Raw genomic sequence first — 17232 nt, 5'->3', positions numbered from 1 at the left:
CCTGCACTAGCATTTTATTAATATTTCTAGTCTTTGGCTGCTTATAAAGTGGCTTTGTATTAATTTTGATTGTATAGATCTTGATTCTATCAAATTAGTTGCTGTTAGTATGTGAGGTGGTTAATTAGAGGTAGGTACTCTCTGATTCTGCTTCATAGCTAGTGTAGTTTCCTTCGCACTTTTAGAGCTGCGCGTGCCAGACGTCTTTGTGCAAAGTCCTATTATTGTGTATTCTGGTTATTGTTCCTAACTTGCCTTTTACTTTGAAAAGTTGTAATCGTGCCTTGAGGTTTTTGTAACTCCTGAGATATTCCAGAGATAGTATTCCTAAAGGTAGGAGGAGAGGGTGTTATTACTTTCAGTTTTTATACATAGAGTGTGATTTGTCCAAGATTATGTAACACCTCACTGGTGGAAATCAGTCATTGAAGCTTCTTACCTCTTAGTCTTAGCTTTACCCATTAAATCACATCACTTTTACGTCCAGCACTCTCAAGCTCGAGATATACAGTAGCACATATTCCCAGCCCTGCTCTCAGAAAATCCACTGCTTCTGTATTTTGTTATGAATGTGCCCTGTTTCAAATATGAGTATAAAGAAGCGTTGTTACATGAGTATAAAAATTAAAAAGGCTGCTGTCCTCCCTGGGGTACATAGTTTTTAGGTTTGGGTCCCACCCTCTTTCCCCCCCAGTTGGGAGTGGTGGGGGTAGATCTGACCTGTGCATACTCTGGCGCCTGGCCGTCTCCTGACTGATGACGTGTGCATGATAAAATGACTGGTTGAGATTAGTTAATGGTACAAAGTTTTCTCGTTTTGGAGATATTTGACTTGGAGAAATTGAATTGATAACCTTGAACCATCAGCACCACCTATAACTGACTACCTTTTTTTTTCACCTAGGTGTTGCTCTTTATGACAGTTTAGAGTTTGCTTTGGGCTTCCCTCATAGCTGGATATAAATATACACACATATTCAACTCTCTTCTGTACTAGGCACTGGGCTAAGACTGGACTGGGATAGACATGTCCCAGAGTTTGTAGTCTAGTGAGGAAGAGCCCTTACAAGGAATTAGGTGCACTGGATATTAGGTAGGTAGTGTTTTAGTTATCTGCTGCTATGGAAAAACAACCTCAGTGGGTGTTTTTTCCAAAACTGGCAAGCATTTCTCCAAATCTCAGCAGCCAGCGACTAGGTGTTCTGCAGATTTAACTGGTTGTGACACACTCTGCCTGGAGATAGCATCTGATCCCGCAAGTTGAAGGGCTCGATTCCACAGAACTGTGCCACCTGGACTTCAGATGCTGATTGCAGGTCCAGGTTGTCACCTGTGCTTCTGATGGATGGCTTATAGGTGGGAGGTAACCCCGTGCTTGAGTTGGACTAATTTGATAGAGTGATTCACAGAACTCAAGCTTACAGTTAGCAGTTTATTGGGCTTCCCTGGTGGCTCAGAGGTTAAAGCATCTGCCTGCAGTGTGGGAGACCTGGATTCGATTCCTGGGTTGGGAAGATCCCGTGGAGAAGGAAATGGCAACCCACTCCAGTATTCTTGCCTGGTGAATCCCATGGACGGAGGAGCCTGGTGGGCTACAGTCCATGGGGTCGCAAAGAGTCGGACACGACTGAGCGACTTCACTTCAGTTTGAACAGCCAGATGAAGAGGTGCATGGGGCAAGATCTGGAAGGGTCTGAAACGTAGGAGCTTCTGTCCTCATAGAACTGGGGTGCATCACCTTCCTGGCATGTGAATGTGTTCACCAATCTGGAAGGTCATCAAATCTTGTTCAGTAGTTTTTATAGTGCTTAATCTCCCGGCCAATCTAACCCCTAATCCCCTTTCTTTTTCCTCTAATCACTTGGTTTTTCTGGTGACCAGCCCTATCCTGAGGCTTTGTAGGGGTGCCACCCTTAGTCAACCTATAAATTTAAAAGAAGCTCCTTATGAATGACAGATTTCTCTCACTCAGGAAATTTCAAGTGTTTTAGGAAATCTGTGCAAAAGTGAGGACAAAGACCAAATGTGTCTTTCTTATTATAAACCGTAGTATCACACCACCTCCACATTTGTGGTTTAGGACAGTGATGATTTGTTGCTGCTCGCAACCCTGTGGGCAGGAGTGTGGGCAGGGCTCGTCCGGTCGGCTCTTCTGCTCTGTGTCACATCTGTGGGGGTCGCTCACTTGTCTGTTTTCAGCTGGCTTAGACAGCTGGCTTAGACAGCTTAGACAGCTGGCTTAGACAGCACAACAGAGTTTCAACTCATTGGTCTGGGACCTAGATAGTCTTCAGTGTGGCCTCTCTCTGAGTAATGTCTTATCATCTAGGACCTCTCTGTATGGCCTCTCTCTCCAGTGTGATGTCTTGAATTTCCCTTGCAGCCTGTTGATTGGTTTCCAAGGGTGAAAGTGGATGTTGCCAGGCCTGGAATTGGCATATCATCACTTCTGCCACATTCTGTGGTCAACGCAAGTCACACGGTCCGCCCGGGTTCAGGGATATGTTCTTATTTCTTGATGGGTAGGGCAGCATGGGAGCAGGGTAGAAGAAACTGATGGAGACTGTCCTTGGAGAGGATCTGTCCCAGGCAGGCAGACCCAGGTGTGGAGAATCCTAGCTCTGGCCGTGCAGGGTGGCCACTAGCGCATGCATCTGCTCTGTGGATGAGAAGGGGCTGACACAGGGCTCTGCGCGCAGGCTCCGCGTTTCCTTTCGCCAGGTGTGTTGATGTCATACTTCATGTTGGATGAAGGGGTAATGCACAGACATGACAGAGTTTGTTCACTCACATTCTTTGTTGACTGTGTTTTTTGAGATTTATGTCCTATTCTGGTTGCCTTACAAAAGTAAATTTACTGTGGCATCGATCTCTATTTCCTAATAGGTAATTTTTCTTACTTGGATGGAGTTGGTGGGTTTGTAGGGTAAATACGTAGTAACTGAATTTCATGATGTAGTTTTATTTGGTACTTTATCAAATTTATTTCTGGTTGAAGGTTTTAAAGTCCCCTTTTCTCCCAGAAACTATGTAAATAAACTGCTGTAAAGGAAGGAGTGAGAATTTTTTCTTTTCATTTTTCTTCAACATGATTTTTTTTTTCTTTTTTTTTTTAGGTATACCCTGTAGCTTGTGAGATCTTAGTTCCCCAACTGGGGATTGAACCTGTGCCCTTGGGAGTGAAAGTGAGGTCTAGTCTAACCACTAGACCACTAGGGAATTCCCCTCAGCATGATTCTTCAGTTTCTTGACCTTTGGGGAAATGAACATTAAAAATACAAAGCAGGCTGATTTCCAGTTGATACGGTGAGACAGTGAAACGTTGATGGAGGGCCTACTATATGTGAGACCAGCGCATGAAACAGGAGAGACCTCATAGGAGGTTTTGTGTCAGGCAGTAAGGAGTGTTCTGTAGTAATGAAGCATCTGGACTGGAGCCAGACCGCCTGGGTTTGGGTTCTGAACCCACCGCTGACAGTGTGACTTCCTGTTCTTTTAGGGCTTCGTGTATCTGAGGATTATAAGTGAGTTACTTATGCTGAGGACAGTGGGAATGAATAAGATGATGAAAGAGTTGTTATTGTCTTAACCACTGTCTTGAGATTTTCTAATTATTTTTTAAAGGTGACAGTGGTAAGATATCTTTGATACAGAATGAGTTGGAGACTTTTGCAGTGGCAGTCTCAATTTGCTTAGAATAATTTTCTTTAATTTGGCTGATTTTTATTTTTCTTAGAATTGCATACTTATTTATTCATTTATTTTTGGCTGCGCCACACAGCATGTGGGATCTTCCCTGACCAGGGATTGAACCAGAAATCAAATCAGCATCCCCTGCATTGGGGACATAGAGTCTTAACCAGTGGGCCACCAGGAAGTCCCTGGCTGATTGTTTATAGGACTTTGTGGCCTTAAATATATTTTTCTTATTGCCATTCTGTAATTCTTCATTATAGAAAGAAGGTATTATTTGGTACAAGCACTGGAATTATATAATAGCAAGCACTTTTCATTTGGTAAGTCTTTTAATCCTAGTGGTAATCCTATCATATACATGCTGCCTTTTACAGATGATGAAACTGGAGTACAAGGAAGTTCAGTAACTATTCCAAGAAACTGTCTTGTACTGAGAACAGGGGCTTCCCTGGTGGCTCAAACGGTGAAGACTGCCTGCGATGCAGGAGACCCAGGTTCAGCCGCTGGGTCAGGAAGCTTCCCCTGGAGAAGGGAATGGCTGCCCACTCCAGTGTCCTCGTACGGAGAATCCCATGGACATAGGAGCCTGGCGAGCTACGCACAGTCCATGGGGTCACAGAGAGTCTGACACGACTCAGTGTCGAACACTTTCACCGAGAAAGTGACAGAGCTGGGTTCAGTTGGCCTGTCAGGACCCATATATAAATCTACTACACTGTCTCTTATTTAGAAATTATAGATAAAAAGATTAAACATTAAGGTTTCTCTATGTAGACTTAAGCCACAGTTAGCAGTTTGGCATATTCTAAGATCTCCTGTAGCAGGCTGCACACAGTTCAAGTGATAGTTGAAATTTTTATGTCCCCAGATACGTCTCCCTTCAGAATTTGTTCCCTGTTTTTCAGTCCTAGATTTGTGGTGCTTTGCCCCCAATTCCCTGCCCCACTCCCACATTCAGTCTACTCCAAGAGTCAGGCAGGAGCTCTGTAGAGGCAGGGATGTGCCTGTAGAGGCAGGCTGCTACGGTGCTTACATTTTGGACTTGGATCATATACGGCGTCCTAAGAAGTGTCCTGAAATGCCCTGTAGAAAGTCCTATTGATGAAAACAAAACTGCTAGTTTTTGAAGTTTTTTAGAAAGCCCTTTAGAAATACCCTGTGTATTTCCACCCACGTGGAGTTTCTAAAGAGTACTTGGATACTTGTAGGCCTCTAATTAAAGATCTGACATTTTGTAGTTAATTTTCCAGTTGTTGGGAGAACTTTACTTATGCAGGTGATCCTAGATTGAGTAAAGGATTTTTTGTTTTCCTTTTAAAGAGTTAACCTTGGGTTGAATCCTGAATTATTTTTTTGGATATACATTGGTGTTACATGGCTGACTGGACTCTTAGCCTTTGCCTACATGGGCACGGTGAAGTGGGGAGAGATGCAGTTACTCAAATAAATGAGGTCATTGGCCTGCATTCTCATAGTCCCTTCCAAGCCTAATAACTTTCTGATTCATACCCTTGGAATGCTATTGGTAGGGAGGATTTGGGGTGTGAATTATTGGCCAGGTTTTACAGATTCAGCTGAAAGTCGCTGAATCTAGTTTCTTTAATTCACTTTTTTATGTATAAGTAGCCCAAATCTCATTTAATTATGTTTTTCCACAGAAATGAATACTTTTCCTTTAATTTGTTGTCTGGTAATAGCCTCTGAAATGTTTCTCAGCAATCTGCTTCCCTTGGGAATCATGGCATCGCAGGTCTCGGGTTTCATGATGGCTAGGCACACTGTTTGGTGAGAGAAACCATGGTGAACCCCAAAGAGAATTCAGTAATGATGACGACAGTAACAGCAGGGGTCTTAATGCTCTACCATGCTTTTCTTAGAGCCTCACAGCAGCTTGATGAGGCCAGTAGCATGATTCCTGTTTACAGAGGAGGCAGCCAGGTCTCAAAGAGCTTAAATAATTTGTCCAAAGTCATATTGCTAGAAGGGGGAGTGAAATTGCTAGCATAATAAGGTGATCAAATTGCAAGGGGAAGGGGCTTCCCTGATCGCCCAGTGGTAAAGAATCCACCGGTGCAAGAGACACGAGTTCAGTCCCTGGTCCAGGAAGAGCCCACAGGCTGCAGAGCTACTAAGCCCGTGTGCCTCAACTGTTGAGCCTATGCTCTGGAGCCCGGGAGCCGCAACTGCTGAGCCCACGTGCCGCCACAGCTGAAGCCCGAGCACCCTTGAGCCAGTGCTGTGCAGCAGGAGAAACTGCCGCTGTGGGGAGGCTGTGTGTTGCTGCTAGAGAGCAGTGCCCGACTGCCGAGACCAGGAAAGCCCATGCCGCACTGGTGGCCCGGCACAGCCACACAAATTTTTTTTAATTGCAGGAGGAACCTGTAAGTCTGACTTCAGTTTCCACTGGGTTGTGCATAATCTTAGCGACTTTTTTTTTGAGGGGGGTGTGTGCTGTGCCATGTAGCATGTGGGATCTTAGTTCCCCACCCAGGGATCGAACTCATGCCCCCAGCATTGGAAATGGGATCGTAACTGCTGGACCACCAGAGAAATCCCCTCTGGGTGATTTTTATTAGTGGTTGTTAAGTATAATTTATGTCCTAGAATTAAGCATCTCCCCATCTTTATAGAGTGATGGGTCATGTTATGGGGGAAGTGGTTAGAAATGGGGGTGGGCGGATCTTGGCATTTGTGTTGCACACGTATCCTAATCGTGTCCTTCTGGTTGTACCTGCACAAGGCTTTCAGTGGTTGAGAACTGACTTGGGGGCCTGTGTAACGGTGTCACAAAGACGATTCTTGGCACCTTTTGTCCCAATCTGACTTAAGGGCCAGATCGGGCAACTTGTTTCTTTCTCCTTTTTAAAGAGAGGAATGAAACACCCTCGACTAGGACTCCCTCAGCCACAGGCCCACCCAGCTGCAGCTTGATTCAGCTCCTGTTCTTTATGGAGAACAAAGTAGAATTGCTTCTCAGGTGGCTGTTAGGAGTGTATCAGGAAAAGGCCCCTTATCCTTTTAAAGAAACAGAGCAAATTTTTTTTTTTTTTTCGACAAAAGAGAGACTGTGAAGTTGATTTAGTCCCTTCGACTTCTTGCTGTCCCTCAGACTTGTCGTCTTTGAACCGTTGGTGTGTTTAGGTCTCTGGGAGGTGGTAGACAAGCTCTGCGGTAATCCCGAGCTTTAGTTTTTTAGTTTTCCTGATAACTGGTATTTGTAGCAGCTCTTCCTTTGTCCTTCTGGTTTGTGTAGGAACTTAAGATTGCATCACAGTTTTCTGAATCACCGGTGTCTGTGACCTATATTTTCTTCTTCCTCTTGAGTTACATGAGGTCAGAAGGTCAGATTTTTTTTTTAGGAATTGGATTGTTGCTGTTTCCACCACATGTTATAAGATTATAAATGGTTTAAATACGTTTCTCTCAAAGTAGTTTTAATGTTGCACCATAGGACAACACTGGGTTTTCCTGGTTGCTCAAATGGTAAAGAATCTGCCTGCAGTGCGGGAGACCTGGGTTCGATCCCTGGGTAGGGAAAATGCCCTGGAGGAGGGCATGGGAACCCACTCCAGTATTCTTGTCTGGCAGATCCCCATGGACAGAGGAGCCTGGCGGGCTACAGTCCATGGGGTCGCAAGGAGTCGGACACGACTGAGCGACTAAGCACAGCACTGTTAGGAACCCTCAGAACTCATTTCTGCTGAAGACCTCTAAATTAGGTAAAAGAATGATTGGCTGTAAGAAAAATTACAGGCTCAGTTAAGGATTAAAGTGAATGGATGGGAACTGTATTTCTGCCACCCTCCTGGTTAGTAATTATTCAGCTTTGTGTCAGTTTCACTTCCAGACTTTTGGTTTTGAACCATGAGTTGTCACAGTCACCAAGGAGATAATTTCCTTTTAGTTCGTTCATCCTCAGTTTATTCGGGAGGTTGGCCTGCACCGTGCTGACACAGTGTGTACATCCTTACGTTTGTGTGCTGCTGGCGGATGAAAACTGTACTCTGAGGATATAGGCTGGAGTTTGTTCCTTAATCACTCCTGACGAACTTTGTGCCATATGCAACTGGGAACTCAGAGTCACATCTTTCTGTAGGCTTCTTCCGACTTTTTCTATTTTAATATTCCAAGCAGAAATCTCATTTCAGCACAGACAATAAGTATTTTCCCTCCTGTATTTGGATGCGTCTTATTGTGTACTTTTTAGATTGCAACCCTTTCATAAACTGTAAAGAGTTTATTATTGTTTGACTTTTTACAATAAGCAATTATTACTTTTTAAATTTAGAAAATGAACAGTGCCTTTCCTGATGATGAAGTCACCTATAATCCTACCACCCAAAGAGAACCATGGTTAACGCTTTTTATAATTTTTTGTATCGTTATTCTTAAAGATTTTTTTAAAAAACAAAGTTGAGATCACACTGTATATATAAACTTTATGTTTTGTCTTTATCATTTAACATTTTCTTCCCATCATCAAATATTTAAGAATAAATTTTGAATAGGTAATTAAGCAATGAGAATGCCGTAACATGGGTGTGCTCAGAGGCCAGCCTCCACCTGTGTCTTTGGCCTCCTGCCCCTTCAGTCTCTAACTGAAGGCCCATTGGTTTCTCCTCTGTTTCAAAAGGTAGCCTTGCTATATTCATTATTCTGCTGCTTGCTTTTCCCCCCTCTGAACAATGTATCTTGAAGATCTTTTGTTATCACTACCCAGAGAATCTTCCTTACTATAGTAAGTCATCTCGTCCCCTTTAGATGGGCACTTGGGCTGTCCCGTTTTTACTATTACAGATAATAAGTAGCAATTATGGGAAAAAATTAAGCATTTACTCTACTTCAGTTATTCTTTCCAAAAGAATGCCAGTAGTGTAGAAATAATAAGGATGGAATTGGAAAATCAACATATTCTAGCCCCCAAATGAAATAATAATTTATGAAGGAATCATCCGTAACTGCTGAGCTGTTAAGCACAAGGTTGAAGAGGAACAGCATATTCACATGGTGCCAAACATTAGCCACAGGTTGCTTACTGTAAAGGAGGAAATACAAAAAGCTCTGGCAGTTACAGACTCAACCAAGTGATCATGTTTTGCCGGACGATCATGTAGTTTACCAGGTCTCACCAAGTGGAGCAGCTGAGAGCACGATGGGCTGCGTTATGAGGGACGTAGGTAGCATCACCTGTGAAGCATCCTTTCCCAAGCCTCTCAACCTCGATCGAGTCAGTGTTCACAGGATGTGTTAGGGATAGAGAGGCAAGCTGAACGGCACTGGGAGGAAATAATCACACATAAGTGAGATATGACAGTCAACTACGAGTCAACAAGTCAACTGTTCTGGTCCTTTTAGAAAGCTTGGATTGTAAACAAACAAACCATACACAAAACCAACCAGAATAAAACTTGGAGGCCATTCTAGAATGAGAGAGGCTAAAGAGACATCATCCAAATTCATTTCTTGAGCCTTGATTGGGGTCTGGATTTTTTTTTAACCAGTATTAGAGACTCTTTTTGGAGTATTTGGTGTATTAAAGGCACAGATGATAATGGTGGTAAATAGTGTTGTAGTTAGGAAGCTACATGTCCTCATTCTCAGGAGATGCACAGTGAGGTATATAGGGTTAGACTGTCTCCATGCCTGCTGAAATGGTTCACAGGAAGATTAAAAGGGACCCTTCTATATATCTATCCATGGAGACAAATGAGGCAAATCTGACAATATATTAACAATTCTTGAGTCTTAAGTAATGAGCAGTATATATTTATTCTACTGGGTTCTCAACATTTCTGTTTGAAGTTTTTTCATAGCAGAGTTGAAGTAACAGTGCCACAATGAATAAAAATTATATATGTATTTTCAAACTTCTTTAACTTTCACGTGTGTGTGTTTTGCTGCTAGTTGACATTTTAGTGGAATCTGTGTTTATTTTGTGACAGTTTTATGCTGTTAAGGCTTGCCGTGGATGATTAGAAAGGAAATGAAATTTTTTCTTCTTTTTGCTCCTCTACCCTCTGTTCTGGAACTTGAGTGGAGATGAGGAAAAGAGAATGAGAAAGGTACCTCAAAGTAGTTCTGTGCTCTTGCTTTTAGGTAGGAGATAGAACTGAAGCTAGTACATAAGAACCGTACCTCAAGTAATAACCTTTTAAAATCAGTAACCCATCCTTTGCTTTGGAGGCTGCCCAAGTGATCAGAGGGGTCCTAGCAGTTAGGCCGGAGAAGGCAATGGCACCCCACTCCAGAACTCTTGCCTGGAAAATCCCATGGACGGAGGAGCCTGGTAGGCTGCAGTCCATGGGGTCGCTACAAGTCGGATACGACTTCACTTTCACTTTCACTTTTCACTTTCATGCATTGGAGAAGGAAATGGCAACCTACTCCAGTGTTCTTGCCTGGAGAATCCCAGGGACGGGGGAGCCCGGTGGGCTGCCGTGTCTATGGGGTCGCACAGAGTCGGACACGACTGAAGTGACTTAGCAGCCGCAGCAGCAGTTAGGCAGGCAGCGCGGCAAACAGCAGGGAGTACAAATGTTGTGATTTGTCATGTTTTTGACAGGGTTTTAGCCCTTTTGGTTAGAAGTGAAAGCTCTTGATTGCCTGATAAAAAGAATGACTCCTTTTAAGTTCTGTTTGTTTATTTGGCTGCCCTGGGTCTTAGTTGTGCCATAAGGGATCTAGTTTGCCAACCAGGGACCAGACCCGAGCCCCCTGCTCTGGGAGTCTGGAGTCTCAGCCACTGGACCACCAGAGAAGTCCCGTTCTGCTTTTTGGATATGAGGCTGAGCTATGGAGGACAGAAGAGGGATTTAGGGTGAGATATTCCTGGACGAAAAGCTATGGAAGAAGCGGCTTTTCTGAGAAGGTGTCATTACATATGAAGAGAATAGTACTTTCGTCTCTAAGCTAGAGTCGTATTTGAGGTGGGAACTTCCTCTGATTGCAGAATAGATGCTCTTTGACATTAAATGTCTTACCTTAGATTTCCATGAAGACAACTTACAAGGATCTGAATGGCCTCAGCTTAGCTGCTTCGGTGTGTGGAGCTGTTGCTCGCTCCTCCTCTTCCCGTGCCTGGTGTGAGAGTGCTTACTGAGCGCCATGAAGGTTATTCCAGAGAAGAATGCTGTCCGGATTCTCTGGGGGCGAGAACGGGGCACTCGGACCTTTGGAGCTCAGCGACTTCTGCAGGAGCTGGTTGAAGATAAAACCCGGTGTATGAAGTGGGAGGGCAAGGTAAGAACACTGGTTATGTTTCACATAGGACTTGTAGGGGTGACAATAGAATGAGGCCTTAGAATGAGCGAGTGACACAGAGTTGGCACGCCGTCTACTTTGTGCAGCAGAATTGATATATCCAACTTAGGTTTTTTGTTTTGGGGTGTTGTGTTTTTGTGTTTACAAATATGGAAGCGTTAATGGGCTAGAAATATCTTTTTCCTTTGCAGCTAGATTTCCCAAAGGTAATTTAGATTTCTCTGTCTCCATTTGTAGCTTGATCGTTGTCTCCAGTTTTTCAGCTTACACTGTAAATACTAATCTATGTAGAATGGTGCTTTTGAGATAGAGTGAGCCATAGTTTATAAGTAATGTGTTCTAACTTTTGTTTGTTTTATTTCTCAGAGAGTGGAACTGCCGGATAGTCCACGCTCCACCTTTTTATTGGCCTTCAGCCCAGACAGGTACCTAGTTCTTACCTAAACTTTACCTGAGACTTGAAGTAGCGTTGGTTTCTGTGTATTTTGCTGAGCTTCATCCAAGTGAAATCCCTGAAGACTCTTTGAGGCACTGTATGAACAGAACTTTGCCAGTGTTATCAGAAAGATGGGAAATAGATGACCAGTGCTAACCATTAAAATAATGGGAATAAGCAAAGGAACCTGTGAACATTGATGATCAAAACTTGGAAAGTTTCTCAATCCTTTGCCTGTGTGATATAGGCCACTGATAGCATAATAATTTTCCCTGCTGGAAAAAGTATTCTCTGAAGGGATTATGTGTCGTTTGGGGACAGAATGGAGAAGCCAAAAGCTCTGACAGATGAGAATGTTTCTGTTGTTAGTAAAGCCCAAGGTGCAGTTTTCCATGTTGGGACGGGGAATGAGCATCAGTTTCCGTCCAACGTACTGTACACTGGCTTCCTCTTCGTTGATTCCCTAGGACCCTCTTGGCTTCCACTCACGTAAACCATAACATCTATATCACGGAAGTGAAGACGGGCAAGTGTGTTCACTCTCTGATTGGACACCGCCGCACTCCGTGGTGCGTCACGTTTCATCCCACCATCTCAGGCCTCATCGCTTCTGGCTGCCTAGATGGGGAGGTTCGGATCTGGGATCTACACGTAAGCGTTTCCTTTTCTTTGGTACTCTAGATGCAGAGACTTATTTACCCTTGCGTTCTTGACTCTGAAGGAGAGACTGGCCATGTTCCAGGACCGTCCCTGAGTACTTAGTAGTTACTGCTTACTTAATGAGAGGGGTGTTCCATTTCAAGGTGAACACCCTATTTAACTGTCTGCCCATTGTGACAAGGTACAGGACTTGCTGAGACGTTGTCAGGGTGGATTTCTCTTTTCTTAGATCAAGGATTGTACTGTTATTCTGATCATGATCGTCAAAGCAGTGTGCTCCTTGTCCTGGAGACTGGCTAATGGGTTGTTGTGTACTGTGGTATGCACCAAACCTTGAGTCTTCACAGACTGTAGAAACAGGTGCTCATTGCTTATAGATTGTAGATGACAGAACTGAATTGACAGTAATGTTTTTCTAGTAAATTTGGTGACACTGCCCGATCACTGGTTTTGTATCTGGTTTTCAGAAGACATATTTAAAGTAGGCCCTACAAGGAGTCATTTTACCCTACCTGAACCCTTTTTTTTTGAAATTGACTTAGTTCACTGGCAGCTTGTAACTTGAGAGTGCCTTGGATTTGTTCATTCACAGGGTGGCAGTGAAAGCTGGTTCACAGATAGCAACAATGCCATTGCCTCCCTGGCTTTCCACCCCACGGCCCAGCTTCTGCTGATTGCCACTGCCAACGAGATCCACTTCTGGGACTGGAGTCGCCGGGAACCCTTTGCCGTGGTGAAAACAGCTAGCGAGATGGAACGGGTCCGGTGAGCGCTTTGGGCACCAGCAGTGTCTGGCGTAGATTTAACATGCGGAGAACATTTAAGGGTGCTTTCGCCCCAGAAGATAGATTGTTACCTCTGTATTACCCCAGCTCAGGGCAGGGGTGTTATCCCTGTGGCTCTTCATGCCTTTTAAACTGTTGGCCAATCAGCCGGGAAGCTGTGCATGTTGTTTCAGCTGCTCCTTACTGGCCTCATCTTCAGGTCTTCGTAGATGAAGGCCTTTAGAATCTTTTTTAGGTTCAAAGCGATCTGGTTTGGGATAAAGGCTTTTTGTTTGTTTGTTTGTTTTGAACCTCAAAAGGTGTTCAGGCGGTGAGGAACTTGGTGGGTAAATTGCTCACCCCTGGTTTTCTGTTAGTCAAAATGGAAAGTGGAGATGTAGAGAGGTATCAAGTCTGCTAACACTGACATACGTAGCCTTCGAAGTCAGTGCGCATGCTGCCTGAACTGAAGTCGAGGCACTGGTTCCCTTTGGGCCTCTTGGTATTGCCACTGAATCTTCACTAATTTTCTAGCCTCAGGTGGGTTGCTTGACACCGAGACTGTTCCCTGTCACCAGCCCTCATGCTTCTTGCCAGTGTAGCAGCTGTGCGAGGGGAGGCGCGAACCTGTGGCAGAGTATGGAAGCGTCCTCTGCTTTACCATTATGACTGGCTCTCAGCCAGGAGCGGCTGTTGTGCTTAATGTAGCTGCTTCCTGGGATGGAAGCCCAGGGGTGTTCTTGAAATTATTTTTTGTGAAATGTATTCCCTTATTCTGGCAGGTGTGAGGACGCAACAAGAAGGAGTGAGCTTTATTATTTTAATCTGTTTGAAAGTTTTGGAAGTCTCTAGCATTAGGTGGATGCCTGGGTAAATCCCGCAGTTGTCAGTAACGATCGCTAGAAATTTTCTCCCGGGTTTCCTTTCCTCAGTTAACAGAATTTCTCTCTCCATGTCTCTGTCCATTTCTTCTGTGTTTTCAGTCTGGTGAGATTTGATCCTCTTGGACACTACTTACTCACAGCAATTGTTAACCCCTCTAATCAGCAGGTAAGTTAGTCAGCAGGTCCAACTCCATCTAAACTGTGGGTTGTTTGTTCAAGTAGTGCTTGGATTCTGATGGTATTGGACTTAAATTTTCAACGTCCAAGTGTTTCTTTCCAGTCAAGATTTAAAACTAGCCGCAGACCATATTCAAAGTTAGAACTGTAGGTCTTGACGGGGGAGTCCATTCCGAAACCCCCGAGTGATCGTCCCAGTAGAAGTAACCAGACTGCGTTGGATAACTTGTCGTTCGGGTGCCTTTGGCTGGTTGACATCTTGCTTCCCCTCACAGCCTCCGTGTCGTGGAAATGCCTATTGTAAGAGAATTGGGTTGCCTGCTGAACTCATTGAGAAATGTTGCTAGTTGCAAGTGAATGATTTGATACCATATGATGATTCCGAATCTGGACCCAGTTAGTTCTCAGTGCTTCAAGGGTGGCATTGTTGCCTCTCTAGAATGTGTGTTGTCCTTGGATGATTATCAGTAATTTCTCTGGATTTACCTGGAAGTTCTACCTAACTGCCTGGCTCTGCCCCCGCCCCGCCTTGGTCCACGTTGCAGGGTGATGACGAACCAGAGATCCCCATAGACGGAACAGAACTGTCGCACTACCGTCAGCGGGCCCTCCTGCAATCACAGCCAGTGCGCCGGACGCCTCTCCTCCACAATTTCCTGCACATGCTGTCCTCCCGCTCCTCTGGCATCCAGGTGGGAGAGCAAAGCACAGTGCAAGATCCTGCCACCCCCTCACCCCCACCGCCTCCCCCTCAGCCCTCCACGGAGCGCCCCAGGACTTCCGCTTGCATCCGGCTCCGACAGCGGGTCAGTCACCCCACGGCCGAGTGCTGCCAGCACCTTGGGATCCTGTGCCTTTGCAGCCGCTGCTCGGGCACTCGAGGTCCTTCCCTCTTGCCACACCAGGACAGCGTCCCCCCTGCTTCCGCCAGGGCTCCTACCCCTTCCTTTTCTTTTGTGCAGACCGAGCCCTTCCAGCCCCCGGAGCAGGCCTCGCCCGCGCCGCACGACCCGGGCCTCCTGAGCCGGCCGTCGGCCTTCAGCACGGTCCAGAGCAGCACCGCCGGCAACACGCTCCGCAACCTCAGCCTGGGTCCCCCCCGGCGCTCCCTGGCAGGCCCCCTGTCTGGCCACCCTTCCAGGTACCACCGGGATATAGCCCCCGGGCTGACGGGATCCGAGTGGACCCGGACAGTGCTCAGTCTGAACTCTCGCTCCGAGGCGGAGTCCATGCCCCCGCCCAGGACCAGCGCCTCTTCGGTGAGTCTGCTCTCTGTGCTGCGACAGCAGGAAGGTGGCTCCCAAGCCTCTGTGTACACTTCAGCCACAGAAGGGAGGGGTTTTCCAGCCTCGGGGTTGGCAGCTGAGTCAGATGGAGGGAACGGCTCCAGCCAAAACAACTCGGGCAGCATCCGCCACGAGCTTCAGTGTGACCTGAGACGCTTCTTTCTGGAGTATGACCGGCTTCAGGAGCTGGACCAGAGCCTCAGCGGGGAGGCCCCCCAGGCCCAGCAGGCCCAGGAAATGCTCAACAATAACCTTGAATCCGAGCGGCCAGGGCCGTCCCACCAGCCCACCCCACACAGCAGCGAGAACAACTCCAACCTGTCCCGGGGCCACCTGAACCGGTGCCGTGCTTGCCACAATCTGCTGACCTTCAACAACGACACCCTGCGCTGGGAAAGAAGCACACCTAACTACTCCTCTGGCGAGGCCAGCTCCTCCTGGCAGGTCCCCGGTACCTTCGAGGGCATGGCTGCGGGTGGCAGCCAGCTGCCCCCTCTCGAGCGGACTGAGGGCCAGACGGCCAGCTCCAGCAGGCTGGAGTTGGGCAGCTCTGCTGGCCCGCAGGAGGAGAGGACTGTGGGGGTGGCCTTCAACCAGGAGACGGGCCACTGGGAACGCATCTACACCCAGGCCAGCCGACCTGGAACTGTGTCACAGGAGGCCTTGCATCAGGACCTGCCGGAGGAGAGCGCCGAGGAGGATTCTCTCAGGAGGTAAGCAGATGCCGCCCGGTCTCCTCCCACGTCCCTTCCTCTTCTCCTGGTGCCTCTTCCTTCAGCCCTGTGGGTCTCAGTGGCTGGATCTGGAGCGTCTGGGACCCACGCATCTGGTTCTGATCTCCCGAGCTTCCATTGCATCTTCGTGGAAAAGCTTGCTGTGGTGGCAGAAAGAGGATAAGGCCTGGCAGCCTGAGTCCAGTGACTCTGCTCTCTCCTGTGACTCTGGCTCAGCTCACGTGATGTGTAGCCTTAAAGGAGAGTTGTGGGTGAGGTTAGAGAGGCGTGAGGAGGTAGAGCCATGTACTTCCTCTGCTCTGCTTTTTGGCCTCCTTAAAGGATTCTCTGTGCAGGACTGGTTATCGTTAAACAACACAATATCCCAGAGAGGCTAGGGGAGAAAAAAACTTTCTAGTAGTAAAAGAGAACTGTACTTGGGACAGATTAGTGTATTGGGTCTTTGTATTGCTTTGGACAAATTCTTAGACCTCATCTTTTGGAACATTGCGACTTGACAAAAGGGAAAGAAAATAGTATATAGATATATATTGAGGACTATTTTTTTTTCTTGTAGCTATATATATATATTTTTTTTTTCGACAGTAAGTTACTTAAGAGTTTTTGAGTAGATCTTCCAGAGGGACATCACCTGCAGGTGGGGAAGGAAGAGATTCATAGAAGGAAGGTCTCTCCATACTTGGCTCGGCATCCCGGGCAGCTCTTTCATGGAAGACACAGCGTGGGTGTAGCTGATCGCCCACCTCATGTTCCGTGTATGGCTGCGTGAGCATCTATCTTGATTTATTAGGGACTTCTTTCTGTAATTCTGTAAAGGTCAGATCTAGCGTAATCACCGACTCCCAGAATATGCCTGTTGGATTCAAGCAGCATATTTCTCTGCATTGCATCCTCTGTTGAAGCAACTGAAATTTCTCTGACATAAGCTTCTGACAAGGGTGGGAATATGGATTGTGCACATCATGTACTTGTTATTTTGGGAGGATGCTTTAGAGAGTTGCCCAGTTAATAAGTCTTGTTGAATTACATTTTTTTTCCCCCCAGCACTCTGCTGGGCACTGTCAGGAATACAAAAGAAGCTTAGTACCTGGTCTTTGCCCACTGGCAGTATAGAGTGTTGTTGTAGAGGCAAGACTTATTTACATGTAATTATATAAAAAATGTAAATGAGCCAAATGCTCCATTGTATGGTACTGAGACTCAGTGTAGTCTAATTTCAGAGAAAGGGAAGTATCATCAAAGAAGGCGTTGCGAAATCAAGCCTTGAAAGAAGGGTAGGATCTGGAAAGGGAAAGACCTTTTTATTTTAGGGGAATAGCACATGCTGAGGAAGGG

General features: G+C 46.0%; 1 protein-coding gene across 9 annotated transcripts in view; it reads left to right on the top strand.

The window, feature by feature from the left end:
- AMBRA1 (autophagy and beclin 1 regulator 1) overlaps positions 1–17232 on the top strand; it is a 165800-nt gene that overhangs the window by 18955 nt on the left and 129613 nt on the right. For 6 of the 9 annotated variants that reach the window (XR_006056427.2, XM_027979694.2, XM_027979693.2 and 3 more), the window contains exons 2-7: positions 10682–10935; positions 11323–11381; positions 11860–12043; positions 12645–12817; positions 13800–13866; positions 14423–15876. Coding sequence is in view for 8 of the 9 variants with exons in the window: in XM_027979694.2 (XP_027835495.1) it covers positions 10801–10935; positions 11323–11381; positions 11860–12043; positions 12645–12817; positions 13800–13866; positions 14423–15876 (2072 nt within the window). In the remaining variant the exon portion in view is untranslated. The remainder of the gene's footprint in view (positions 1–10681; positions 10936–11322; positions 11382–11859; positions 12044–12644; positions 12818–13799; positions 13867–14422; positions 15877–17232) is intronic. The other 3 variants (XM_027979697.2, XM_027979696.2, XM_027979695.2) reach the window with 1 other exon arrangement.

This window comes from Ovis aries, chromosome 15 (assembly GCF_016772045.2).
Source record: "Ovis aries strain OAR_USU_Benz2616 breed Rambouillet chromosome 15, ARS-UI_Ramb_v3.0, whole genome shotgun sequence".
Lineage (NCBI taxonomy): Eukaryota > Metazoa > Chordata > Mammalia > Artiodactyla > Bovidae > Ovis > Ovis aries.
The sequence above is the reverse complement of the archived record's forward strand: the minus strand, read 5'-3'. Positions and strand labels throughout refer to the sequence as shown.